We start from the raw sequence: 26,801 nt of genomic DNA on the forward strand, positions 1-26,801 counted from the left end.
CTCAACTGTCTGATTTTAAACGGAGTCAATCAGACCGCTGTTTATGATATAGGAGGCCTTTAATATTAATGCGGATCTAGTTTACACGAATCTTGAAACAGATTGGATGGTCAAGATTCATTAACTCAAAAGATTCCCTTTTGAGATAATGCAGAGGAATTAAATTCTAAATTTTGAATATTGATGGAGCGGCCCATGGGGTCGGTTCTTGAAAACATACCGTAACACGAGAACTTGTCAGAAAGTCTCTTTTCTTTTTTTTGTGCACCGTCCGTGGTCTGCGCTCATCCAAAAACTTCTCAAATATTACCGTTTCAGACACAGCTTTCCTTTGATATTTTGCATTTTCTATCTTCTCTTCTCTAATCGAATCCTTTCTTGCCTCCCGAAAATCAATCATTCCTTAAAGAAGTATCGAATTCCGTCTATAATTTCTAGAGCTAACTTTTCTCATAGATTTCTCTCATCGTGTTGCATCAGGTAAACACTCTTCGTCGCTCTTCTTTATTTCTTGATCGTAGATTTCTTAACCTGAGTGTGTGTGTGTGTGTTTTTTTTTTTTTTTTTGCATTAATCCATTGAAGGTCATATTTTTTTTCTTTCGCTTTTTCTCTGTTATTGTTTGCCAAATTATTTTTGTTTTCAATAGATTGATACCGTTGCTCTAGAAATCTTGAATTGACATAGGAGTTTGTTATAGTTCTAAACAAAAAACAAGCCCTCCTTAAGTTCAAACCACAAACTCAAACTCCAAGTAGATAGAAAAGAAAGGCGTTTCGTTGGCCAAGAACGATTTTGAGGATTGTGGCTATTTGACTATTTCATTCTAATTCAGCGTTAATCATCTTTTACTTCGATTTGATATACTTAGTAACCTTGATCTTACTTACAGTCTCATATAAAAAATACTCAACCAAAGAAAAAAGGTAAAAAAAAAAAAAGAAGATAAAAGAGCAGGGATTAAGTATTCACTGGTACTGACTCTTTTGTGGTCGATTCTGAATTCTGATCACTAACCTTGTGAAAATACATTTTTTTAATGTAAGTTAATTACTTTTTTTGTTCACTTTTCATTAAAGATTATTACGACTTTCTGTAGATTTTGGTCTTCTATAGTTTATGTACTGAAACCTAATAATGATTTATGTACAGTATGGCTCACAAAATCTTTCATCATCCAATCTTTTTCTTCCTTCATTTAAAATTTTTGAACTTCAACTTTTGATTTTCTCTCCTTTTTAAGTGTTACAGGTGTAATAATTCCTCATGGCTACCTTCAGTCAACGAGCTCAAAATGAGAATTTATTAATTCACAGAGGTACAAGTTCTTTAATTCAAAACAAATAAGTTATTAAGGAAGTGTAGCAGTAAATTGTTAGTTTCACCGGCTGATTAGTGCCAGTGTATTTGGCCAGACCAGGTCAGTGCAATGCTGGAATGAACTCAGTACCAGACTGATTCATTTGTTCCTGAAACCTTGTAAATAAAAATACTTGACGTTTTCCTTTTGCTATTCCAGGGAAAGTGGGCAAAGAGTTGAAGCCCGAACTCCCGAAGCTGACAAAACTTGCAAAGAAACCTTTAGGTACAAAACTAAAATATTACCAACTTCTCTCAATCTACAAAGCCGGCATGAACAAGACTTACTTCATCCCTCATATTATTGATTATTATTATTTTTTAAGGAAAAGCTGGAGAGAGGCCAAAACCTGACAGGAAAGCTTTAGGAGATCTCTCTAATATCAGAAAGCCTCTTGCCTCTGGTGTACCGAAATCCAGTGGAAGTACTACGAGCACCAAAAAGAGTGATACTCTGACAGAGCAGCAGGTAAAGAAATGTCAGGAGTGGGCCCAAGAAGGCATTGAGAAGATGCATTTTACTGGAAATGACATTCAAAAGCTGGAAAGGGATTGCATGGAGAAACGTAAGTCTTAACCCTAAAGCCCCTAAAATCCTAAATTCTTATGATGTTAGAATCCTTGAACTCTAATAGCCATATTAAGGTCCCAATTGCTATGCCCTAATCTCTAACATTTCAAACCCTAATAAAACTGGTCAATTACAATTCATAGGCGCTGCTGATACTATCTAGAGCCTAGATAGAGAGAGAGAGAGTCGATTGTCCATTCCTTGTTCTTATGTGAAAATTCTGTTGTTTGTTTACATTTGTCGGGTAGGGGTGATAGTGAGTAGTGTATGCACTCAGATTAATTCTCAAGGTCAACTCAAAAAAAGAAAAGATTATTTCCCGAGGGAAACCTGGAATGAAATTAAATAGCACAGTTTCTATGTTCTTTTTCTTAAAACTTATTTGAGTCTGGCTAGTAGCAGGTCATAGTTACCTCTTTCTCCCTCTCTTTTTAGGTGTGAAGGAAGAGGTTGCAACAGTGATGTCATCTATGAATGAATGGGGAAGTGACACATTTGACCTTATGTCACCTAGGAAGGTATTCAAGATTTTATAGCTCCTATCTGGAATGTTATAATTGCGCTACCCTTTTTAAACTGTAAATATTTATTTGGGGTATACCTGAGAGCATTGCATGTTCCTTCACACTATTGCTGCACATTCTTTTATTCTAGTTATCATTAATTTAAATCCATTTTTTTTAGGATGGAGTTGGCGATAGTGGACTGAAACTGGAATTTGAACCTGAAATCCTTTCCTCAAGATCAGGTCTCTCTCCTTCTCTCTCTCTCATTAATTTGAACCTGAAATCCTTTCCTGAAATCCATTTGAACCTGCACATCTCTTTTGTTTTTGTACTAATTTGTGTCTCTTCAGGATTGCTGATTCAAGACAAATTAGATATTGACAAATTTGCCCCTACCTCTAAACATTGAGGTAATGGCCCTGTATAAAGTATTTACAAAATGATTCTTATTTTATTTCAGGGAAAGTATGCAATGAGTTGAAGCCCAAACTATCAAAGCTGACAAAAACTGCAAAGAAAGCTTCAGGTACGTAACTGAAATTATTACCGATTCTCTTAAACCAAAAACTCAACAAGAACAAACTTCAGACCTTATTAGTAATTATTTTTATCTACTTTTTATGGAATAGATGGATTGAGGCTAAAAACTGAAAGGAAAGCTTTAGGAGATCTCTCCAATATCAGCAAGCCTCATATCTCGTCCAAAGTTAGAAAAGATCTCTCTAGTGTACCAAAATCCAGCAAAAGTAACAAGAGCACCCAAGAGAGTAATAGTTTGACAGAGGAGCAGATGAAGAAGTGCCAGGAGTGGGCCGAAGAAGACATTGAGCACATGTATTTCACTGGAAATGACATTCAGAAGCTGGAACGGGATTACATGGAGAAACGTGAGTCTCAATCATTAAAGCCCCTTAAGTCCTAAATTCTTACGATGTTAGAATCCCTAACTCTAGTAGCCACATTGTGAGGTCTCAATCACTAAGCCTTAAACTCTAACAATGACACCCTGATAAAACTTAGTTTGTTATAAGTCTTAGGTGTTTCTGGTACAGGATAGAGACCAGAGAGACGTGTTCTGTGTTCCTCTAATATTCTACCTTTCCTTCACATTTGCTGGGTTGCTTGGGAGTGGTGGTATAATATGCTTAGATTATTTTCCATGGAGGGAAAACCAAAATGAAACTAATTTTTAAAAAAATTACTTGAGAGTCCAGCAAGTAACAGCAGGTGATAGTATTTTTTCCTGTCTTTCATTAGGTGTGAAGGAACAGGTTGCAATGGTGATGTCGTCTGTGCATGATTGGGGAAATGACATGTTTGACCTTGTGTCGCCTAGGAAGGTATGCAAGATTTTATAGCTCTCGTCTTACTGCAGTTTTCTACTAGCTTTGGTTGAATATCTCATGCCATTAACGTAATTAGCATGGAATGATTGCACTACCTTATTCACACCGAAAATACTTGGGCAGCTGAGACAATTGCATTTTCCATGCAAACTACTGCATGCAGATTTCTTTTATTGTAGTTCGGGTTAATTTAAATCTATTTCTTTTTAGGATGGAGTGGATTATAGTGGACTGAAAATGGAATTTGAGCCTGAAATCCTTTCCCCAATACCAGGTCTCTCTCTCTCTCTCTCTCCTTTTCTCTCATTAATTGTCTTCATCGTTTCTATTATTTCTGTTTTTAAATGAATTCTCTTCAGAATTTACTAATAATCAATTTTTCTGCATAACCTAATTTGAACATTTGGGTATTGATCCTGTATAAAGTAGTTATGAAATGATTAGTTGAGTTGATGGGATATATTCAGAATAAAATTGGTCATAGTTTACTAATGTTATTATTTCGTTGCAAATAAATACACCCTCAGATCTTGACAAGAGAGTTATGTAACATTTTTCTCCTTTATGCATTTTAGAAATGTTATTATTTCGTTGCAAATAAATACACCCTCAGATCTTGACAAGAGAGTTATGTAACATTTTTCTTTTTACAGATAATAGGAGATGTGATAAAAATAATCTGGACGGTCTGCTTAATGAGCCAGATTCACCTTTCCCGGAGCTCAATTTCAAGCTTGAGCTTAAGCTCAAGGACTTCTCTGGTACCAATTGATGATGGTTGTGTATAGCTGATGTTGTTTCTTATCCTAAGATAGTATTATGTCAAGACTTGACTTGTATATATTATGTCAACATATGTGCTTTATCTCTAAAGCACATATGTTGCTTTTGCTTTTTTTTTGAGTCTGGACAATTAGTGACCAGATAAGACTTGTTAATGTACCTTGGAGGGTTAATTACACCTAAAAATTTTAATATTCTCCATGCCTTCCAAGTTTCTGTTCTCTTTATACTTATTGTAACTTTGTTAGGCTAATTACATTTGATGAATGGTGAGACAAAAATTGTTATTGACGCTCATCAATTGTTCCTAGTTCCTGCAAAAAATGGCTGGCTTTAGAGGCAAAAACAATTCAAAGATGTTTGCAACACAAAAAACGAATACTTCTTCAATGTAAAATGAATGTGAACTTAAATCTTTGCTAGGCTCATTACATTTGAATGATAAGACAAAATATGATATCGACAATATTAAAGCTCATCAACTGTTCTTAGTTCCTGCAAAAATGGTTGGCTTTAGAGGCAAAAGCAACAAGTTGCAACTCAGAAAACGAATCCTTCTTCAATGTAAAATAAATTATTCTTCATCATCAATGAATGTGAACTCCTGAATTTCTTCCCCAATACAATTCTCCATTGCATCATTAATTATGTCAGGATTACTGGAACCACTAGATTTGACCTTCTTTGCCTTTGCATCTTGCTCCAGAGCCTTCTTAAGAAAAAGTTAGCCACACTCGATGAGTATTATGCAGAAACTTTGTCAAGTCAGGTATTTTTCATTTTGGCCCTTAGAAGTTTTGGCTTCTTATTTTTGGTTCTTGGAAGTCTTAACTTTGTATTTTTGGTCTTATGATTTAGAGAAAATCTAAATCTTTATGAAAATATTTGGTCTTCTGGTTGTGCAGATTTTAACTCGCATAAGATGGAGAATAACTTGGGATAAAACTGCAATATCGGAACATATACCATTGATAGGGTTACAAAATTGTAAATGCATGAGTTTTAAGGATGATTCGGATGTTTTGCTTTAAAAGTAAAGTCAAGATAAATATGAAGGAATTTGTGTGGATTTAAACAGTTTTTTTTTACTAAGTACCTTATTAGGTAGAGCTTGACCTTGATTTGATCTGTTACCATCTTGGTCTCTTTTTGTTTTCTTCTCCTGAATTTGAACAATTAATTTAGATAAAAACAGATTACTTGGTTTTGTTCAGCATACATATAATTGAGAAAGAAAGAGTAATTGAAGCTTTTGTTTGTTCTGATGCAGCAGTTGCTACCTTAAAAGCTAGAGTTTAGCAAATCTATGCAGCAATTTACAAAGCCATACAATAGGGAAACTAATAATGATGATGATGACGATGATGATGATGATGAAAATAATCACCTCGACATAGTCTCTGTTTATGAGCTCCCATAATGCTGTTTTAAATCTCCTCTCCTTAGCACTGAGAATATACTTATTGAGCTGCATGCCAGATACATCTTATTAAAATTTATTAAAATATGATATTTAACAAAGGTTTCATATCTGAGAAGTACATACCTCAGCATCTTCAATATATGAAAATTTATCCAGTTCGACAGATGCAGGTGCCTTTGGATCCTCCTTTTTACTCCTATATTTACAAAAGTAATAAAATTGAAGAGATTGTCAAAAGGATGTAGAGGGTTAAAACTAAAAGAAGAGTAAAATTTGCTTTCGCACAGTTTGTAAGAAATAATTTTACTACTGAGATGCAAGTAGTACCGTATCATTACTTCTGAAGTTCTGATCAAGCTGCACAAGAAAAGAGACATACAAAAATTATTTCATTAGCCAGTACTCAAGCATACACAAGGCAAAAACAAAAATTGCGGCTTAGTTCAACATGACTTCTCACAAAACAACATAGAAATTCAAAATCAAGGATCCAGGTACAATTGTTCCACAAAATAGTTATCGATTAAGGATTGAACCTTTGATCTCTTGCTGCTTTCGTTCGAGAAGACTCTTCGGAATTGATTTTTCGATAAGGGTTTAGATTAGCGAAAAAAATGATTTACATTAATTAAAACAACCGACCTATAATTAGTAAGGCGGCCAATTTATTAGAATCAAGAATATTTTTTAAGTACACCTGGTCCACGAGCAGTTGGATGATTGCATAACCCTAAACTGGGTCCCAAGTGCAGGTCAATATAGAGGAAAGTTGAGGATCAAAAAAGAGCAATCTTAAGACCAAGTGTATACATGGGTTTTTCGGGCTTGTGTCCAAGGCAAGATCCAATAACACAACCGGGCTGATTTCTGGTCGGATCTTGATTTCATCATGTATAGTTTTTTTTTTTTAAATATCCTTATCAGGTAAATGCGAAATATGATTTTTGCGCATCAGTAACTTCAGCAATTGATTCTCAATTAATTTTAAATTAGTATGTAAAATTTATTTTAGATTTTAATATATGCTTTTTTACATCTTTGCAAAGCAAAGTTAGATTGCAAACTTAATAATTGCCCTACAATTTTTTGTAATTAAAATAAAACTTGTTATCAAATTTGTAATTACTTGGCAAAAAAATCTGCAATTAACGAATTTCAATGCAAATTAGATGTTCAATCTTAGCTTTGGATTAAGCTCTGTCCAAAGGACCGTTTGTCCAAAGTACTTTGGACAAAATCTAGAAATTAATAGGGGCAGATCTCATATATGAGTGATTTTAAAATTCTTAATTATGTGTATTAAAATTTAGTTAAACTTTTTGAGTTTTGTGAATTTCTATATAGTCCACCCCCCTCATAAAATAACAAGTGTGTATTGGTAGTTTTAGTTAGTATATGTAAGGTCGAGGGTTTAATTCCTCTAACCACACAACTTCTGTCTTTTTCACATATCATATTTTATAGATTAGTCCTCTCTATTCAAATTTTGTAGATCTGTCCTATAAATTAATGAAACTAAGATTCTAATAAGATTAATAGCCGGCTTGGAAATTTTAAAGGATTCAGGATCTCTCGTCCGAATTCAATCCGTTAAAATCCCTAGACCGAAATTTGGGGAACTTTCTTAGTTAGCTACGATCCGGGATTTTTTTCAGAAACCATAATTAAAAAAATAATTTTTAGGGAACCAATAAGATTACTTTTTTTTTTTTTCAAAAACCATAAGAACCGTGGGAACGTCACGGTCTGGCTTTTTTTTTTTTTCAGACCGTGTGCTTCTCACGGTCTTGCGAAATTTTTTTTTTTTTTTTTTTGATTTGTCCACACTTGCACGAAAATTGCCACAGAAGATCCGAAATGAAATTCAAGACCGTGTGCATCGAACGGTCTTAGGAATTCCAATCTCAAGACCGTGTGCATCCCACGGTCCGGCGTTAAATTCTCAAGACCGTGTGCTTCCCACGGTCTGGCCTTCAGTTTTAATCCCCCACGAGCCAGAGCCAGAGCCCTTTCTTCCCCCACGCACCCTTCTCCATTTTTTTTCTTCCTCTTCTTTCTTCCTCTCTTCCATCAGATTTTTTTTTTTTTTGTACTCTCATAATTAGAGTAATTTTTATTTTAATTACATAAGTTGATATATTTTTGAGAGAGGAACAAAAAGAGCTTCAGATCTACAAATTTCGTTAGGTATGTGTTTAATTCTTTTATTTTTGATAAATAATTCATAATTATGAATAAATAAGTAGAATAGATTGTTTATGTAGTATAAATGGTTTATGTAGTAATTGTAGTATAAATAAATGGTTTAAGTATAATTTTAGTGTAGATGAATGTAGTAATTGTATGGTGATATGTCTATTTGCATATTTTATGTGCATGTAATTTTTTTTAGTTTAGATGCATGATGCATGTAGTTTTTTTTAGTGTAGATTAATGTAGTAATTTTTGGATTATTTATTTGTGGTTTATGTAGTAATTTATTTGCATGTAGGTTTTTTTAGTATGCATGTAGTAATTGTTGGATGATTTATTTATTTGCATGTTTTATGTGCATGTAATTTTTTTTAGTTTAGATGCATGATGCATGTAGTTTTTTTTAGTGTAGATTAATGTAGTAATTTTTGGATTATTTATTTGTGGTTTATGTAGTAATTTATTTGCATGTAGGTTTTTTTAGTATGCATGTAGTAATTGTTGGGTGATTTATTTATTTGCATGTTTTATGTGCATGTAATTTTTTTTAGTTTAGATGCATGATGCATGTAGTTTTTTTTAGTGTAGATGAATATAATAATTTTTGGATTATTTATTTGTGGTTTATGTAGTAATTTATTTGCATGTAAGTTTTTTAGTATGCATGTAGTAATTGTTGGGTGATTTAATTATTTGCATGTTTTATGTGCATGTAATTTTTTTTAGTGTAGATGCATGATGCATGTAGTTTTTTTTAGTGTAGATGAATATAGTAATTTTTGGATTATTTATTTGTGGTTTATGTAGTAATTTATTTGCATGTAAGTTTTTTAGTATGCATGTAGTAATTGTTGGGTGATTTATCTCGTTAAAACGAGTTACCAAATCATCCACTATCGGTATTTCGGGTGAGCCACCAAGGTCAGAGTTTGTGTCTGAGCTAGTATTATTATTCATCTCGTTAAAACGAGTTACCAAATCATCCACTATCGGTATTTCGGGTGGGTCATCACAATATATGGGTGAATCAGACACCGTTGTGTCTCTACTACTTCCAGGTACACTACCCGGATATGGGTCATAATTGGTATGACTATCAACTGGTACTGACTCAACCACTAAATCAAGAAGTTTAAAATTCAGTACCGGAGTGGCATATTCAAGCATCATGTGCCATATCGTTTCCTCGTCTACGCTAAATAACTGGTATTTTTCTGCTGAGCCAGGTGGTGCCGTGTTCAAACGAGCCTTGATTGTCAGATCGAACTGACTAGGGAGCAAATGAATGCTAACATATATATGTTTTCTTAGCTCATGAAGACTGGTTGAATTAGTAACAGGAAATGTGCAGGTCGGTGCGTCTGAAATTTCGCGTCCATAATAAACATTTATTATCACTTGAGACATTATCTGAACAAAAAAAATTCATAATCAATAATCGATATCATTTTCAATTTTACAACCTAAAATATGATCGTCATTGAAAAAATAAACTTACTACAATTACTTATACTACAAAAAGAAAAAATTATATATAAACCATTTATTTATACTACAATTACTACATTCATCTACACTAAAAAAAACTACATCCATATACACTAAAAAAAACTACATGGACATAAACCATGCATCTACATAAAACATGCAAATAAATAAATCATCCAACAATTGCTACAATTACACTAAAGAAACCTACATGCAAATAAATTACTACATAAACTATTTTTTTATACTACAATTACAACATAAACCATTTATACTAATAAAAAAAATACACATAAACTATTTATACTACAAAAAAGAAAAAATTATACATAAACCATTTATTTATACTACAATTACTACATAAACCATTTATACTACATAAACAATTTATTCTACTCATTTATTCATAATTGCATATTATTTATCAAAAATAAAAGAATCAAATACATACCTAACGAAATTTGTAGATCTGAAGCTCTTTTTGTTCCTCTTTCAAAAATATACAAACTTATGTAATTAAAAAAAATAAACACACTAATTATGAGAGTACAAAAAAAAAATTTAACTGAAGGAAGGAAGGAAGAAAGAAAAGAGAGAGAAGATGAAAAAAATGGGGAAGAGATGCACTGACTCGACAAGGAAGAAGCAGCGAAACAAACAGGGACCGGACCGTGGGGTTCCCACGGTCTTGAGATATATTCATCAAGACCGGACCGTTCCCACGGTCTTGATTTCAATTTAGGTGGACCGTGGGAGCCACACGGTCTGGAAATCAAAAAAGAAAAAATTGCGGATCTTCTGTGACAATTTTCGTGCAGGTGTGAAGAAATAAAAAAAAACAAAAAAAACAAAAAAAAATTCCAAGACCGTGAGAAGCACACGGTCTGGAAAAAAGAAAATGCCAGACCGTGAGGTTCCCACGGTTCTTATGGTATTTGAAAAAAAAAAAGTAATCTTATTGGTTCCCTAAAAATTATTTTTTTAATTATGGTTTCTGAAAAAAATCCACGATCCGCACTCTGCTTTAAATTTAACGGCATCTATCAATGTAGAGCAGCGCTTTCCGAGTCCGCATCCTCTGAGGTAGCATAATATTTGAATTTATCAGGACCGTTCGATGAGAATCTGGGCCAATCCGGCACGGAGTGGAATGCGCAAAAGGTTGAGATATCTCAGAGGATACGCCCTCGATCCGCATCCTGGGGGCATCTACTGCTTAATTCTGTAAACCGTTCGATCAAAACCAACAGACTGAGATAGATATATAACGAACCGTCTGATCTTGATCAACGGTCTACTGTAAACCATGGCAGTATGGCACCCTGCTGCTATTACTTCCAATGGCAGCTTGAGTTCCCGCAAGTCAAAAGTGCTGTTTGAAATTAAATTTTTCTTCTTCTTTCTTCTTACAGGACGACATATACGACTGCCCATTGTCGACCTTCTCGTCTTCTCCTCTTTTACATACAGTTAGGGCGTGTGAAATGGAATCGGAGAATAGAAATGAGGCGGTGGATCTGCTCAAATCGGAGATACCACTCGGGTGGGATACAGAGCTGGTATTGACTCGCGAGGTCGAGGCGGGTCGACCCGTCGGCCTCGTGCTCATTGACGAGGTCAACGGCTTCTGCACCGTCGGCGCTGGCAATCTCGTAATTCTCCCGAAATTCTTACTTATTGTTTTAATTATTTTCCGTTTGATCATTTAATTTGTTTCGTGATTGGCTGATTGCGATGTGATTTCTGTCGATGCTATATAGAGAATTTTATTTTGCTATATTTTTTTCCCCTTATTCGTTTACATCTGTTCTCTTAGTCAAACAAGAATTGACATCTTAGTGTCATTGATAACTATCATATAGTTCTCATTTATGCATTGATCTTCGCTTGTTCTGGTAGTCAAACAACAATAGGCTCTGTAGAAATGCTTATTCATAAAAGGATGGTGTGATTTTCACCAGAAGAAAAGGTCTCCTAATAAAATTCAATTAATTGGGAGTTTGATATACCAAGAGGGAAATGTTTCTTCAAATTCGAACTTGTAAATGTAAGTTCTAGTAAGTAATTGTTAAGAAATTGACTGCTTTTTGTGTGGTTGATTTGTAGGCTCCAACTCAGCCTAACAAACAGATAGAGAAAATGATACAAGAGTCTGATAAGCTTGCCAAGTTTTTCACCGACAATGGATGGCCAATTTTTGTTTTTATGGATACACATTTTCCCGACAAACCTGAACCCCCATACCCGCCTCACTGTATTATCGGGTCGGGTGAAGAAAACCTGGTTCCTGGTCTGAACTCTCACTGTCTCCTTTTATTTTCCTTTTGAAATACTTGGCAGTGGCTGGCAATGTCTGTCTCTCTCTCTCTCTCTCTCTCTCTCTATCACACACACACCCCGCCCAGCACCACACACACACTGTCGCCACCACCAACAGCAACCAAACAGAGTAGAAAAATTGCATTTGACACCGAATCAAGTTTAATATATAGATTACTGCAAAACTTAACTTAAACAATTTCCAATTAAGAATACACCATCTTTGTTTAGTAATCTGGGAAGCAGATGTGATGAAAAGGGAACCTTAAGTTACAAGTTACAACATATGAAAGTAGATAGGTGGTAGACATTGTCTGTGAACTTTCTTTTTGTTCTTCTTTCTTTGTTGTCAACATAAAGTTCACAGAGGATTGTAGAAATAGGTTCCCAGATAATATTTGCCAATATCTTAGTTTGAAAATAGTGGCTTTGGTAGTTTGCTTTCCTTTACTTGTTCACATTGCAGAAGTCAAAAGGGAAAATAATAATGTGTTAAGAATAGGAGGCACCGATGCAAGGTGTGACTCAATTGTGGATGAAACCACTTGGGTCTGGATACCCAATTTTTGCGAAATCCTGGATTGTAAACAAAACTTATGGCAGCATTACCCATGAAAAACTGTTTAATATAGTTAAATTATGGGTACTTATGCCAGCATATAAGTAAATTTTCTCATAGTTTAAATTGGAGTATCTTCACATATGCAGCTCTAGAGTGGTTGGAGAAGGATCCAAATGCCACGCTAAAAAGAAAACATTGCATCGATGGATTCCTTTTCTGTACTGAGAAAGACGGATCTAATGCCTTTGCTGATTGGATCAGCAAATATCAAATTAAAACAGTAAGCATCAACATTTCATATCCATTGCACTATTTTTCAGAATAAGAATCTTATCTCTAGGTGAGATGTTTTTTGCAAATTAAGCATGATATTTACCATCTTAGCTATTTGCACCCACAATTCTCGTAATTGCAATTAAGTCCTAAATTTTGAAATTACTAAATTGATATCTACTTGATTCATGTCTCCTCAATAGAGTCTCTTCTAAGTATTTCACATAAATTTGCAAACCAATATTTAAGTTTTTTTTGGCCGGTGGTGTGCTCAATATGAGCTTTGGAACAAATCAGTAAGAGTTGTGGTGTAAAACCCACAATTTTTCAACTTTAAGCAAAATACTACACCAATATTATAGTATAAGGTTGAGCGCTATGTTAAACATTTCAATGTATTTGATTTGATACTGTTCATCTTTAGAAGTGGTAGATTTTGCAACCTTGTATGTGTAGGCTTTGGTGCTTGGAATATGCACCGACATATGTGTGTTAGATTTTGCTTCCTCTGCTTTATCAGCTCGGAACATAGACCGGGTCCCACCACTAGAAGATGTTGTGATTTATTCTGAAGGATGTGCCACATATGATCTGCCAGCTCATGTTGCTCGTAATATCAAAGGGGCCATGTCCCATCCCCAGGTCTTGACACTTTAATTTCCTTTTACTGCTGTATCCATTTGTGTTCCATTTTCAGGTCATGATCCCCATGTGTCTGTACACTGGTATGGACTTCACTGTCGTACTGGACCAGTGATGCACCAAATAGAGTAAATCCAACTTGCCCCAGGTTATGTGGATACCTTCTTAGCCTATTACCATTCGCTTTTTAAGTTGGATACACAAATGCTTGACAACTGATGGTACCATTACTTTCTCAAACTTTATAAAGAACTAAAGGTTAACAAGGGAACTAATAAACTAATGGCCAGGCAACTATAATTGCATCATATGGGACTATACATTATATGCTTTTAAATTTTGTGCTTGTGTTGTAGGAGCTGATGCATCATATGGGACTATTCATTGCAAAAGGGAGAGGTGCTAAGATTGTCAACAGTATTTCCCTCAGTTGATCAACATGTGATTGGAAAGTGGTTCATGTAGTGCTAGCCTGATTTTTAGTAGACGGGAGACTATTGGATTTTGTAATGGTCTCATGTCCCTCTTCCACTATTGCTACTAGCACTAATAAATGCTGTGCAAGTTGCGGCTCAAAAAATGTATGTTCATGTTGTCCATATTATATGTTGTATATCTAGAAGACTTATCTGTTTCCACCAATCCAGCTTAGTGACTTATATAACCATGTAACATGTTCATTTGAGTTTATTAATCTCAAAGAGTTTTCAATATGCCTCTGCTTCGAGTTTACTAGATGTTATTATTTTGCAAAGCTTTCTCCAATTAGCATACACTGTATAATCAATTAATTAACCATGGTCAATATGAAATAACGATGTAAGAAAAAGTTTCACTACATATATTTGTTTTCTATTTTTGTATCCAATTAGATGATGTAATGATTCCGCTGTTACACTTGATCATGCTTTTTTTTTCTACTCCTAAAGTATAATGGAAGAATTACAACAAGAAATGTGTCATATATGAATAGTCTAGTCTAAATTACAAATCGTTTAATGTCATATAACTTGCAAAATCCATGGGCACAAATTAAACAGGTTAGGCGCATTAACACGTAAATCTGACTTCGAAAGAATTTCGAGCCAAGATAATCAATGATTCCATGTTCTCAACTGCCATGGATTTAAACTATATAGTTTTTTAGATAAAGATGAGATCATGACTTTTAATTTTGAATGTTCATAATAAAATTTTCAGCTGAATTTCAACACATCCGATCTTCCACGTGAAGTTATTGTTTTAACTACTAAATTATAGGTTGATTCTTTCGTGACTTTAAGGGGACGTTTCATAAGAGAATCAACCCTTTATATACACATTTACAGTGGAAGCTCGCTTATACCTGTCGCATGCATGGCAATAAAAGCTCACTTTACACCTTGTTTGGATGCAGAGTAGAGGGAGGGAGGGAATGGAAATGAACAAAAATTTTCCGTTGAATTGTGTTTGGTTGATAAAATTATGTTGGAGGTGAAAGATTTAACCTTGTATCACTATAATTAATAGAATCGGTTTTCCTTCCAAATTGGAGTGTAACAGATGAAAAGAAATTTTGTTACAAATATTTTTAGAAAAAATGACACAAATGTCCAACCCTATATCTTACATATATAATTCTCATACAAATTTTTTTCGTCAAACCTATAACAGTCACTGAATTTCTCATTAACCTCGTAAATTTTAATCAACCAAACAATAAATAAGATGGAAATGAAAATTAAATTTATTTTCTTTCATTAGTCATCCAAACACGAAGAGGTTAAATATATTAATATTTCTTTCTTTTCCATTCCCTTCTATTCTTTACCTCCCATTCCTTCCTCTACTCTCCATCCAAACAGGCAGACCTGTAGCTAGCGGGGGCACCGCTGGATTTATTTTTACCGGATTTTAATTTCCCAGAAGCGAGGCTCTGAACTAGACTACTAGAGCTCTTCCTGAAGGTTTCCTGGTTGATGGGTCTTACCCGGTCTAGAAATGGGTGATGGGTCTTACCGGATTTATTTTTACCGGATTTTAATTCACCAGCCCAATAATCCAAGACATGGGTGATGGGTCTTACCCGGTCTAGAAATGTAGAGCTTGTTAAAATATAACATGACATAGTGTGGCACGTTAATCACACTGCATTCTATTTATTTAAGAAAAGGTACTTGAAACATGCCCGATAATGATTTAAAAGCTACATCCTCGCTTTTAGCATCTTCGAGTTAAAAAGACTAAATACTGTCAGGTCCTTAATTTCCAATTTTTCGAATCTGGAATTTGGTTAAAAAGACTAAATATCGTTGGTGGATGGTCTTTAGTATATTTTTGAGATAAAATAGGAGTTGAGTTTCTCAACTTTACATGTCCATTGTTGGGTTTCAGAATCTTGAACAATAATCTGTATCTTCCGCATTAACTTATTGTTTCAGTTAATTGTTAGACCGTACGATCAAAATTCAGATCAATCCGGCTCATACCTATAATGGATGGGACCCTTAATATTAGTACAGATCTCAATCGGACGGTTGAGATCTTAACTTAAAATTTGAGTTAATGCAGAGGATACGAATTCCTTGAACAAGCCTCTGCTTCTGATAATTTTAATTTACAAATTAAAAGTAAAAACGAAAAGATCGCTATGAGTAGCATCTAGGGTGTTAAAAGAAATTGCAAACCCGCCTATTCCCCAAGGCCGTACAACTCCACCGGTTCTTCATGGGGTTGTGATTAGATTATATTACATTACATGTGGTTTTGAATTATACTGACCCATTAATCCGGTTGGGCCATGTTGCTATGGATTTAACTTAATCCGTTTAATCCAATTCATCCATAATGTTATACATTGAATATTTCTTTTATTTAATTATTAATTTTGCAAGTTTTCTTCAGGTTTCATTAGATACATTGGTTTTTCTATTATTTATATAATTAGGTGATGTAATGATTTTACCTTTTGTTCGCTTCAGATGCTTATTTTATATGTCGGTTTATTTACTAGTTTTTAGAGTATAATGTTATTAATATATGAACTTGTATGTAGATCTGACTTAGATTTCAAGCCAATATAATCGGATTGAATTCAAACTTTTGACAAAATCCATAAACCTGACCATCGCAGACATCTTAGCTTACAGTCAACGCTATGTTACCCTGATTTTTCATATATGATCCCATACCTGTATCCGATACATATCATATTGCCGCATCGATACTTGTATCATATCGCCTGATCCCCATATCATGTTGAAAATTGTCGTATCATTGTATCTTGTATCGTATCCGATACGACACCCATATACATGCAACAGAGTCAACATATCTAAAGTACTTGTGTGTTGTACGTGGGCTCCTTTAATATATGCCATCTAAATCTAATTGCCTACCGCAACAAAAATGCAATGTGTATGTTCCCCAAGTACTTTAGGTGACTTCAAATTATGGCAAATCAAGAAATACAGTACATACAACAACAAGGTTATATACATGTACAGAGTCTTATAACAACAATGGCATGCGGGTCAATTGAACTACACAAGCAACAGCTCTTGCTACTCTGCACTACAAATCACTTCCCAATTTGGATCCCTGCTTTTCTGCCTACACTGGATAGAGACCATGTCATTGAAAAAAGAAAAATTAGAGTTATTTATCTATGCTTGTCACATGCCTGGCAATGGGAGTTCGATTTAGGGTTTGTGCAAGTGCATGAATCACAAGTCCAGATGCTGTCATCCATCCCACGGCTGGAACCTGACCGGGAGTTGGTGGCAGCACCACCTGTTCTGGATTTACCTGATTTGGATTTACCAGGAGCGAGGCTCTTGGAACTAGAGCTCTTGCTGCAGGCTGCCTGGTTGGACCCAGCTTGGCTGTTGGAGGGCCCCACATCGTTCAACCCAGTCTCCAGAGCTCGCACCAGATTCTCAAAATAGTTACGAGTCACACTGTTTCAATGTTTTTTTATAAGAAAGAAATATATTGGTGAGATTGTATTCATCACCTAGATTAATAAATGAGTACTAAAGCCAGAAAACAAGGATGAATGACAAGCCCATTACAGTTACTAAAATCAGATATGGTTTGAGATTTAACTTTCATATCGATTTCAGCTCAAGCAAATCAACCAATATTATGTGGTCTAATTAAAATTAGAAATATGAACCTGACAACCAACCCATTCAAACAAACATTCAGTTTGTAATAACAGTTCTCAAGAATCTGCCCCCATATAGTGTTCACATCTTTGGACTATAAGATAGCAAGAAAAACGAAAAAGGAAACATTCTGTAAATCTTACGACATGAACATTCACCAGCCCAAGAATGAAGTCGGCAGTTATATTTGATTTATTGTTTAAAATACTCCCGACCAAATTGTAGTAGGGTTTGGACATATGTTAGTATTTCCTTCAACCAAGAATCAGATTCCAAATTGTACCCAACCCAAAGATATGCGGATGTGCAGCAAACCCAATAAAACCCAACCAACTCAAATTGCCAGGTGCAACAACTAATAAAGTGCATCAGAATGTCTTCTTGCAAGTATTAATGGCTAACCTTGTTAAACCTGCCAATTTTGTACGGAAGTCGTTGAAATCCTTAAGTGGGGTCTCAGCCTCAAGATAAACTTGTAGCTCTTTCTCAGCACATTGATGAAGCCGCTCCAACCCAGACTCAGCATCACCTAGAAAGAACATAATACATAATGCAACACATTTATCAATAACAGTAAGTTGTGAAGCAAATAAACTCCATTTCGACAAAGGATTCAGAAAAACAAACCTTGCAAATATTCAAAGAACTGCCTCTTAGCATGTTCATTCTCATGCAAGTAGAACCCGTATGCATAAGTCCACTTCAAGACCCTCCGACACTCGACAATCTACATTTCATTTTAAATCCAAAGATTACAGTACAGTTTAGAGATAGTTTAACATGCTAAAAGGACTTGGCAATTCACATATACCCCTGCAACATAGAAAATAACCTGAATGCCCCGTTAAGAAAATGAAATTTTTCCATGTTCTATCAAGGCATATGAGACTTTGTTGTCTTCAAGGAGCAAATATCATATTTCGTATGTCTATTGATGTGTGTGTGTGTGTGTGGTGGTGGTGGGTGAGTGGGTGGGGATTGTTCTAAACGTATATATGTACCTGTAACCAAGCATCTGTAATGAACTTTAGCTGTGATTCAGGTTGACTCTGTCTGTCACTCAATTTCTCAAGCTGTACAATAAAATAATTACAAATTAGAGTACAATTTACACACTGTAACTTCATATCTAATGCAAAAGATGGATCTTGTCGAATTCAACTTTGCTTATATTTTGTGTGTACCTTCTCATTCTGGAGGGCTTGTAAGTCGGCCAAAGCCTTCTGTCTTGACTGCAAAATAAAGTAGACATGAAATACACAAATATATAACATAATACTAGAAAAGATTTTTATAGGATGGAAAGACTGTTGGTGCTTGGGAGATAATGACTACTTGAGAACTACAAGTACAAGTTTTTGGCCTTGTTTTGGTCCATTTTTCTTCTGCAATCTTGGTTTGAACAAAGATGTTTTTTTATTATGCTTTGTTCTTTTATCTGTGTACTTCCTACATGGGATTTTAATTAAATGACTGGGGAATGGGACTTCAGCCCACCTTAAATTTCAAATAGAAAGGAAATTAGAAAAGTTAATAGTTGTTTGGTGTCGACGATGGGATTAACTATTTTTTTTTTCATCAAACTAAATTAAATAAATATTCAGTAATAGTGCATAATATTTTTATAACAAATATTAATCATAAACATCAATTGTTTTGAGAAGGAGAACCATTGAGCTCTATTCTTTGGCTACTAGTAATATTTAAAGTTAACACAAATATGAGCTAAAGAATTATTGAAGCCACTAAAGATGAGGTTAAATCTGGTGAAAACATATTATACACACCAAACTTAGAAAATTTGTTATGCTAACTTACTGACTGATTGGCAGCCCAGCGCTCATAATAATGTGTGTATCTCTCAAGCGAGTTCTTTGCCATCTCTCTTCTCCTTTCAGATTCATCATACTGAAAGCACATTCCAAATTGTGACTTAATAAGTATTTACATATATACTAAACAGAAAAAATTAAAATGTGAAACAACAAAAATTACCGCTCCCTCTTGTTTTGCAGACTCATAGCGGTTGCAAGCATAAAATCCACCGGTTCTCTCCCCATGTTCTGTCCATGGACCAAGACACAACCTACAGAAAAGACAATTGAACATGATGTACAAGGCACAAAATAGATATTTTTAGATTTTAGAAGAAGAATAGAACATACCAGCAGAACTCAAATTTACATGGAGGAGTGCAGGTGATGTGCATGCATCCCTGGTTCTTTTCAATAGGTCTCTTGCACTTGGGACAAGGCTTCGAGTTTGCCAATATCCTGAAATTATAGTATATTTCACATAAGTAAAACAAATGAAGTTATAAGTGGCACAAAACTTGACAAACAATACCCTTGGGCACAAAATAATTGTTTTAGAAACCATATAAAGACATGACACAGTATTCAAGAGAAGAATATTCTTCCTGTCGATGGAGGTACAACATTCCTTCATATATAATAATAAACAATAATTTTCACTTACCAATTCATGTTCTCTGACTCAGCACTGTTTTTGAGGATCCACCTTGCAACTGTTCCACAATCCACTGGTCGATGAGCTTCCTCAGTGCACTGTTATTGGAACAATATTTAAATTAAACTGAGAAACTTTTTCTTTTTGGGTTGGATCCATAGAAGTGAAAACAAGAAAATAGAGTCTTACATTCCAACAAAAGCTATAGGAACACTTGCAACAGACATCATAGCTTCCACTGCCCATGACGAACTCCACAGCATACTCACATCCAGGGGCAGGACACCATTTTGTCTATTAAAAAAATAAAATAAGTACATTAAAAGCAGATTGATTTGGAGATGGAAAGGCTAGGAGGCCACTAATGCTCTGAAATTTGAAATTTGAAATTTTCACAATAAATATTTGCTGAAAGGAGCACTACTAGTGACTTGCAACAGAAGAAACAAAAAAATCTAGAAAGAGATTAAAGGAAAAAACTAAAAAATTCACAAGGAAAAAGAGGTACCTTTCTATTATCTTCGACATAAGACCTGCGCAAATACCGTGCATACTTCTCTCTGTCTTCCCGAGAAGCCATAGTATCAACCATGTCAAGCCCAACAGCCGCTTTACAAGTTGGGTCAGGGCATCTCAGCATCAAGCATCCTGGCCCATCATTTATTGACGTGCTTATGTAACCTGTCAATGGATAAGCATATATGATTTATACCTTATTCTTCTTCTCAATTTATTTCTGGCTGGAAGATCTATAACAAACGAGCACACAAAAAGGTGAAATCAACAACTTGCTGGAATTGGTCTATAGCAACCAGTACATCAGTAATTTAGCCTTTGTTTCTGGCTAATTTATTTTTATTTATTTATTTATTTTTGTGAAAAAACAAGAAAGAGAGAGAGAGAATACAAACCTCTCCAGCATGAGAAACAGAACGGATGCCCACATGGAGAGGCTTTCATGGTGTCACGAGGATAATTTTCAAAACATATCCCACATGTCAGCTGGCAGAAATAGAATTTACGGCTCATAAATGAGAAAAGGAAAGAATTAAAAAAGGTTTAACATGGCAACAAGAATCCAACTATACACTTGGATGGTTTAAATAGAACATACTTCTCTCTTATTGGGCATTTCTATGTGCTTCTCCAACAACCCAACTGTTTTACGCACGTTTTCTTCATCAGCGAACCATTCATCATGAACCTTGCTGACACTCCTGTGGAGCCCAGAAGAATAAAAATGTAAACTCATTATAATTCCTAAGGGATAGTAGAATGTAAAAACATCAGAAATTGTCGGCATTCAAAAGTATACTAGAGATATTCTGGAGTAGCTTGCAGTATCATCATTAGAAGAGCGATATGCAATTGATATGTGCTCTGCAATTTCATTATATATGGGGAGATATTTTGTTGATGCTAGCTATTTCTGATATTGATAGACCCAACTCAAGAAGATCATGGTAACTCTATGATTTAAAGGGCGCCGATCAAAGAACTATATGGCAAAAGAAAGACCCCTCTTTTTCAAATAATAATCTAGGGCACCAAAACATTAATGGGGATATACCATTGATATGTGTTTTACAATTTGATTAAGTAAGGGGAGAAATTTTGTTGACACTAGATATTTCTGATTTGAATAGGCCAAACTCAAGAAGGTCAACCATTAACACATAATATAAAGGTCTCTGATTGAGAAGTATATTACAGAAGGAAGGCACTATTTTTCAAATCACAAGTTAAAGCACCAAAAATATTAGCATATAAAATAGGAAAAAGATTGACGATCCTTGAAATTTTTAAAATCATACCAATTATAGTGACGAAGAAGCACACATGCCTCCCATCTCTTTATTGAGAGAACAGTTGAAACCCTATTTATGTCATCCGCTTGGCGCTGACTAATATTTTCTTCGTTCAAAGTAGTGTAGTTTTGCTAAGATGAAAGAGGAAGAACATATTAGTCAGTAGTTGAATAATATCTGAACAACATGTGCAAAAATATGGCACACAAAGAAGCAAAATAAATTGTGAAGTATCTCACTACAAAAAGGAGCAGTAAAATGCAGATATACGTTGAGCACATGTATGAAAACACTCCCATGACCTGACCATTGGCTTTCCAATCGTGGTTATTTTAGGAACCGGTAGCAAACACTCAAAAATAAATTGCCTGACATGGGAGTGTTTCAAGTAACTCCGCCTGTGCCTGTCCCAAGCCAGGAAAAAGGAGGAGGGTCGTGATAAGGCGTGGCGAGCCAACAGTCAAAAGACAGCCTTTTATGGAAATGAAACCCGCAAATGACTCCGGTTGGGTTCCGTTTCTAGCCTACCCCAACTTGTTTGAGACTAAAGGCTTGGCAGTTGTTGGGAGTGTTTCGAGTATAATTATAATTGACTCTTTGCTTTCCATGACTTTCCATAATCGGTTTATTTTCTACACCTTTTTATGGGATTCAATACAGTAACCTGTTTATATGATGGTTATGCTACTAAAAATCTTGGAGAAGTGTGTTTGAATAGACATGATACACTTCATATATATGGCAGCATCATCTGCCCACATGACTACCAAATTATAGCTGCAGCGAAATAAAGGAAATAGTTCCTCATATTTGTATGTGATTATACTTCTCTCACTTGCACTCTCCCCCTCCCCCTCCTCCCCACACATTCCTACCTATCTTCTCTCATTAATATTTTGCCTTGTTGACCCCCCATCCCCACTTTTCCAATTCTTGTAAGTGGATGGAAAGAAAATAAAATATCAGACACTCTCTCATTCCTTCTGTCTTCCCTTCTTCCAAAACTCAGTCAATCTAAACTAGATCATTGAGCCGGATTATTTTCTATATCACAAGCCGACTAAAACTTAATCTCTATCTAAAGTCCAGCTAACCTATGCAAATAAACTACCAAATTTCCGACTGGTACACCAAATCGACAATCGCACCTGGGGCCGCCGCACACCGGTCGAAGGGTCGTCAGAATCGTTGTCAACAAAATCGTAACCAGCATCATCACCATCGTCATCTTCATCTTCTCCGTCGCTGGGGTAACCTTCACTGTAGAAATCCTCTTCCTCCTGGGACGACTCCCCTCTTGCGTCGTGCATATCCTCCTCTGGATCCATCTAGAGCCTCCGCTGGATCGATCACGGCTGAGATCAGATCGTGATTAGTGAGGAATCAATCCGATTTTGCGAAGGAAGAGGAGAGAGAAAGAAGATGGAGAGAGAGGCTGAGAGGGGATTCCTCGAGGGAGGTGGAATGTGGAGTTGGAGTGAGGTGGGTGTCTTTTCTTTTTGCCATTTTTTATTTTTATTTGATTATCCGTAAATAAATCTCTAATCTGATCCGTGTAGAGAGTTATACTCGCTGTCATATTTGTGCAGGTAACAGCTGCTATACAGATGGACAACTAAAAACTTATTGCAGGAAGACAGGATTCTTACTCAGCGTTGTCCGAAAGAGAAGTTGGACGAGCAGACCAGTTTCATAGGCTTTAATAGATGTTGGATCCATATTTCAGTGAATCAGTGCCGATACTGGTTAGACTAAACCAGGTGTAGCGCTCTCTCTGCCGCTCTATGGGAATCTACTCCGCCCGCTCGGAGGCTCGGAGCTGAAGGGAGGAAGATACGAGTACGACCTTGCGAGTCTTCGCTTCTGTCGGACCGTCGGTAGACTGACGCGCGGGACCCTCAAATTTACTGGATGAACCGACTCCTGCATCTTGGGAATTTATTTTGTATCTATTTTAACAAGAATAATTAAATTTTACACTTAAAATTTAAATGCCTGAATATAATCTTCTTTTGAATTCGGCATTGAATGCGTGTACGTTCACCCAACACTTCAAGAATTAACACATCTCAAATTTTAGTGGATCTGTGGAAATCTTGACCGTTCAAATACTTTTTGCGTGAATCCCAAAGCACAATAGTACTAAATTCGATTTGGCACTAAAAAAATTTGGTCTGGCTTTTATATTAACTCAAAATTTTAGATGTCTCAGAGGATACTTACTCTTCGAAGTCTGATAGTTGAAATACTGAACACACAATTTAAAAATACTGCTATTTTTGTAGAAAATCCGCCACTTTTGTTTGGGATGTATGTAAGCCAGCAATTTAGAATGGAAATACCGAAATAAATATACTAGTAGTGGCAGTGGAGCACTTCATTGAATTTTTTTTTTAACAAAGTCATATGTTTGGTTGTGAAATAAAGCTACTGAAAATTAAATTGTTTACTCTATTTTACTCGTGTTTTTTATGTCTCGTTTGATAGTTAAATTTATGCTCGAATTAATCCTTTTTGAAGAGTATCTTGGAAAATAAATACATGTCTATAATAGTGGGCTTCACAAACGAAGTAAGTGTGGAGTAAATTAATCAATTTAAAGAAGAAGTAGAGTAATTTATTCCGAATTAACTCACATATCACTTGATCTTACTTTTTTTTTTTAATCTTTTTGGCAACTTAGGTATGGAGTGAGAATTTACTCTCTCTCTTAGTCCACATCAAACATAATCGAACCCTTTAATATAGACCTTGTCCAGTCCAACATTGTAGAGTATATTGAAATACAACATGAGCAAAGTCCGGTCCAAAAATGTAGAGTTTATTGAAATATAAGATGAGCAAAGTATGGTCGAATAATCACACTACGTTTTATCCTGGTTAAAAAATGGAGGTGTTTGAAGGATGTATGAATTTATGATTATGATTACAAATCTGATTAATGGTCTTATCATTATTGTGATGCGATAATGAATATTGTTGCCAAAATACGAATGTTGATTTCTGGGCTTTTATTAGGCATTTATGTTTTGTCGAAAAATAGAAGGTCAAACTCGGCCTAATTCAACATTTTTGTCGCAACGCGAGCGAGAACCGGATTGTTCCATTAAATTGGGTGGTCTGTGCCTGTGCTCCGTATTTTGCCCTTGCGTTTGGTGACACGGTTAAAGAGAGATGCATGATAAATCTTACATTGGTGTTTGTGATATTGAAATAAATAGATCAAAATTAATATTGAGTAAAAAGACTGAATTATCATCATGTATTCAGTGAGTTCAAAAATAAAAAATGGCAAAACAAATTAAATAATGCTTTAATTTTATTTTTTATGAAAAAGTACGCCTAATTTAGTTATAAACGCATTAATTTCTATTTAAAAAGTTAGACGTTCAAAATTTAATACGGAATGAGTTGATATATGTGGCTTAACACATGTCAAGGAAATTTCGCTTTAGCAAGTTGAGGGGCAAAAATAGAGGCAGAAGTACTTACTGTAAATAGAAATCAATTGACTCTATTTATTTAAAAAAAATTATAATTATTGGTAAATTTGTATATAGTTTAATAAAAATATTATGAAACTGTCAAATAATTCACATTTACAACGTAAAAAAATTATATACTTGAATTTTATTCACATTTCATCTTTATAATATGAAGGTCCGACTCCACTTCTCAATAAAGAATACAACATAAAACTAGTCCTTGTCCTGCTACACGCCATGAAAATTCTCGTTAAAAATGAACACGTGTCCAATTACTAGCGGTTGGTGAAATTCTTTACCTTTTGTCTAATTTTTCATGGATGCTATTTATCCTGAAAATAGGAGTTCAATTTTCTCTGCCTTACAAAATTCATCACATGTTTAATTTGTCGATTGTAACAACAGAAGCGAAAATGTGTGATTAAGACGAATTTGTATCTGCTAAGCTGCTGAGGTAATAGAATATTTGTGTTTGGATCTGAACCGTCCAAGCAAAATGCACACAAGTATTAACGCAACACTGTGTACTATTTCAGACCAAATTGATTCAATTTTTGATCGGACGACTGTAATTCAAACATAAATATTATGTTACCTCAGAGAATATGGATTCTGATTAAGACAGGCATGCATTAAAATAGTACAAAAAAGAACCAGATAAATCCAAAAGACCCTATCTAACATGAAACGAGCCAAACAATAGGTCAGTAGGTAGTGTAACCTCACATAAAAAAAAGGTAATTATAATTTCTTCCACATATTCATTCCACATTTCATCTCCAACTAACTAACTTTCTATTTTAATTATAATTACCATTTCTAACAACCTTTATTTTATTTCTCTTTCTCTCTTCCTCTTCCACCTCCTATCTTCACCTCCCACCTCCCTCTCCTACCTCCGGCTTCTCTTTTCTCTCCCACCTCTGACTCCTCCTTTCTCTCCCACCTCCGCCTCTACCTCCATCTCTCACCTCCGCATCCCACCTCCGCCTCCACCTCCGTTTTTCCATTGATAAGCTCCCTCCCTCTCCCGCATCGAAATGGTAAATACGATATGCTCCCTCCCTCTTACACCTCCACCTCCGTTTTTTTTTCCGTCTATGCCTGCTGCTCCCGCTCCAGCGGACGTTATGCCGGAGATTATCCATCACTCCATCCCAATCAAGCACGCCTCTGCCAGGAATTAATACTTCAACGTGTATGAATAAATACTAGAGCACGCCTCTACCGGGTCAGATCCATCACTGTCGACCGTATAAAAATAATTTTGTATATGTGAATGCAATTAATCCATTTCATGTCTATGTTCCTTTTCCTCGTGAAGTAGCGAGTTATTTGCAAAAAACAAATTTTTATTAATGGTGAATTAAGTCACTGCGTACTAAGTAAATGACATAAAAATAAATTTTGAAAAACAAAATAGAGG

General features: G+C 35.3%; 4 protein-coding genes across 13 annotated transcripts; 2 read left to right on the forward strand and 2 right to left on the reverse strand.

Moving 5' to 3' along the window:
• Nucleotides 1-295: 295 nt before the first annotated feature.
• Nucleotides 296-4,776, forward strand: LOC144565980 (uncharacterized). 4 transcript variants are annotated; one of them, XM_078315838.1, is made up of 11 exons: nucleotides 296-480; nucleotides 1,244-1,318; nucleotides 1,520-1,585; nucleotides 1,692-1,925; nucleotides 2,366-2,448; nucleotides 2,615-2,678; nucleotides 2,897-2,962; nucleotides 3,066-3,323; nucleotides 3,694-3,776; nucleotides 3,993-4,056; nucleotides 4,436-4,776. In XM_078315838.1, the coding sequence occupies exons 2-11, from the start codon at nucleotides 1,267-1,269 to the stop codon at nucleotides 4,552-4,554; spliced, it is 1,089 nt and encodes a 362-aa protein (XP_078171964.1). In that variant the 5' UTR covers nucleotides 296-480; nucleotides 1,244-1,266; the 3' UTR covers nucleotides 4,555-4,776. The 4 variants fall into 4 exon arrangements, with proteins under 4 accessions (XP_078171964.1, XP_078171963.1, XP_078171962.1 ...); XM_078315837.1 differs by having other exon boundaries at nucleotides 297-480; nucleotides 1,252-1,318; XM_078315836.1 differs by having other exon boundaries at nucleotides 298-480; nucleotides 1,686-1,925.
• A 189-nt stretch (nucleotides 4,777-4,965) lies between these two features.
• Nucleotides 4,966-6,543, reverse strand: LOC144565981 (uncharacterized). Of its 5 annotated transcripts, none has more exons than XM_078315840.1 (5): nucleotides 6,316-6,396; nucleotides 6,112-6,184; nucleotides 5,953-6,033; nucleotides 5,662-5,727; nucleotides 4,966-5,274 (listed from the first exon to the last, which is right to left on the reverse strand). In XM_078315840.1, exons 1-5 carry the CDS (start codon nucleotides 6,363-6,365, stop codon nucleotides 5,140-5,142), a joined length of 405 nt encoding a protein of 134 aa, XP_078171966.1. In that variant the 5' UTR covers nucleotides 6,366-6,396; the 3' UTR covers nucleotides 4,966-5,139. The 5 variants fall into 5 exon arrangements, 2 of the variants coding, with proteins under 2 accessions (XP_078171966.1, XP_078171965.1); XM_078315839.1 differs by having other exon boundaries at nucleotides 4,966-5,277; XR_013515094.1 differs by lacking the exons at nucleotides 5,662-5,727; nucleotides 5,953-6,033; nucleotides 6,316-6,396 and adding an exon at nucleotides 6,525-6,543 and having other exon boundaries at nucleotides 5,130-5,274.
• Nucleotides 6,544-11,073: 4,530 nt separating this feature from the next.
• Nucleotides 11,074-14,382, forward strand: LOC144566693 (nicotinamidase 1-like). The gene is made up of 5 exons (XM_078316716.1): nucleotides 11,074-11,321; nucleotides 11,776-11,959; nucleotides 12,697-12,830; nucleotides 13,280-13,465; nucleotides 13,822-14,382. Exons 1-5 carry the CDS (start codon nucleotides 11,154-11,156, stop codon nucleotides 13,897-13,899), a joined length of 750 nt encoding a protein of 249 aa, XP_078172842.1. The 5' UTR covers nucleotides 11,074-11,153; the 3' UTR covers nucleotides 13,900-14,382.
• A 2,482-nt stretch (nucleotides 14,383-16,864) lies between these two features.
• On the reverse strand, nucleotides 16,865-23,378 carry LOC144565966 (putative E3 ubiquitin-protein ligase ARI7). Of its 3 annotated transcripts, none has more exons than XM_078315820.1 (16): nucleotides 23,039-23,378; nucleotides 21,897-22,021; nucleotides 21,197-21,299; nucleotides 20,994-21,084; nucleotides 20,591-20,763; nucleotides 20,272-20,376; nucleotides 20,092-20,180; nucleotides 19,779-19,886; nucleotides 19,609-19,699; nucleotides 19,432-19,521; nucleotides 18,798-18,845; nucleotides 18,615-18,686; nucleotides 18,241-18,340; nucleotides 18,016-18,142; nucleotides 17,252-17,403; nucleotides 16,865-17,056 (listed from the first exon to the last, which is right to left on the reverse strand). In XM_078315820.1, the coding sequence occupies exons 1-16, from the start codon at nucleotides 23,216-23,218 to the stop codon at nucleotides 17,025-17,027; spliced, it is 1,686 nt and encodes a 561-aa protein (XP_078171946.1). In that variant the 5' UTR covers nucleotides 23,219-23,378; the 3' UTR covers nucleotides 16,865-17,024. The 3 variants fall into 3 exon arrangements, with proteins under 3 accessions (XP_078171946.1, XP_078171947.1, XP_078171945.1); XM_078315821.1 differs by having other exon boundaries at nucleotides 16,865-17,061; XM_078315819.1 differs by having other exon boundaries at nucleotides 16,865-17,403.
• Nucleotides 23,379-26,801: the final 3,423 nt, after the last annotated feature.

This window comes from Carex rostrata, chromosome 15, assembly GCF_964058835.1.
Source record: "Carex rostrata chromosome 15, lpCarRost1.2, whole genome shotgun sequence".
Lineage (NCBI taxonomy): Eukaryota > Viridiplantae > Streptophyta > Magnoliopsida > Poales > Cyperaceae > Carex > Carex rostrata.

Bases quoted from the DNA above. Each gene is read 5' to 3' on its own strand.
- LOC144565980 (XM_078315836.1), top strand. From the start codon at position 1,267: ATGGCTACCTTCAGTCAACGAGCTCAAAATGAGAATTTATTAATTCAC. The intron at 1,586-1,685 runs GTACAAAACTAA...TTATTTTTTAAG, and splicing joins ACTTGCAAAGAAACCTTTAG to GAAAAGCTGGAGAGAGGCCA. The intron at 1,926-2,365 runs GTAAGTCTTAAC...CTCTCTTTTTAG, and splicing joins AAGGGATTGCATGGAGAAAC to GTGTGAAGGAAGAGGTTGCA.
- LOC144565981 (XM_078315839.1), bottom strand. From the start codon at position 6,365: ATGTCTCTTTTCTTGTGCAGCTTGATCAGAACTTCAGAAGTAATGATA. The intron at 6,034-6,111 runs GTATGTACTTCT...TCTGGCATGCAG, and splicing joins CATATATTGAAGATGCTGAG to CTCAATAAGTATATTCTCAG. The intron at 5,278-5,661 runs GTACTTAGTAAA...CTTTTTCTTAAG, and splicing joins GTCAAGCTCTACCTAATAAG to AAGGCTCTGGAGCAAGATGC.
- LOC144566693 (XM_078316716.1), top strand. From the start codon at position 11,154: ATGGAATCGGAGAATAGAAATGAGGCGGTGGATCTGCTCAAATCGGAG. The intron at 11,960-12,696 runs GTCTGAACTCTC...TCACATATGCAG, and splicing joins TGAAGAAAACCTGGTTCCTG to CTCTAGAGTGGTTGGAGAAG. The intron at 12,831-13,279 runs GTAAGCATCAAC...TTGTATGTGTAG, and splicing joins GCAAATATCAAATTAAAACA to GCTTTGGTGCTTGGAATATG.
- LOC144565966 (XM_078315819.1), bottom strand. From the start codon at position 23,218: ATGGATCCAGAGGAGGATATGCACGACGCAAGAGGGGAGTCGTCCCAG. The intron at 18,341-18,614 runs GTACATATATAC...AATGAAATGTAG, and splicing joins TTACAGATGCTTGGTTACAG to ATTGTCGAGTGTCGGAGGGT. The intron at 17,404-18,015 runs GTTAGCCATTAA...ACATTGAAACAG, and splicing joins AAATTGGCAGGTTTAACAAG to TGTGACTCGTAACTATTTTG.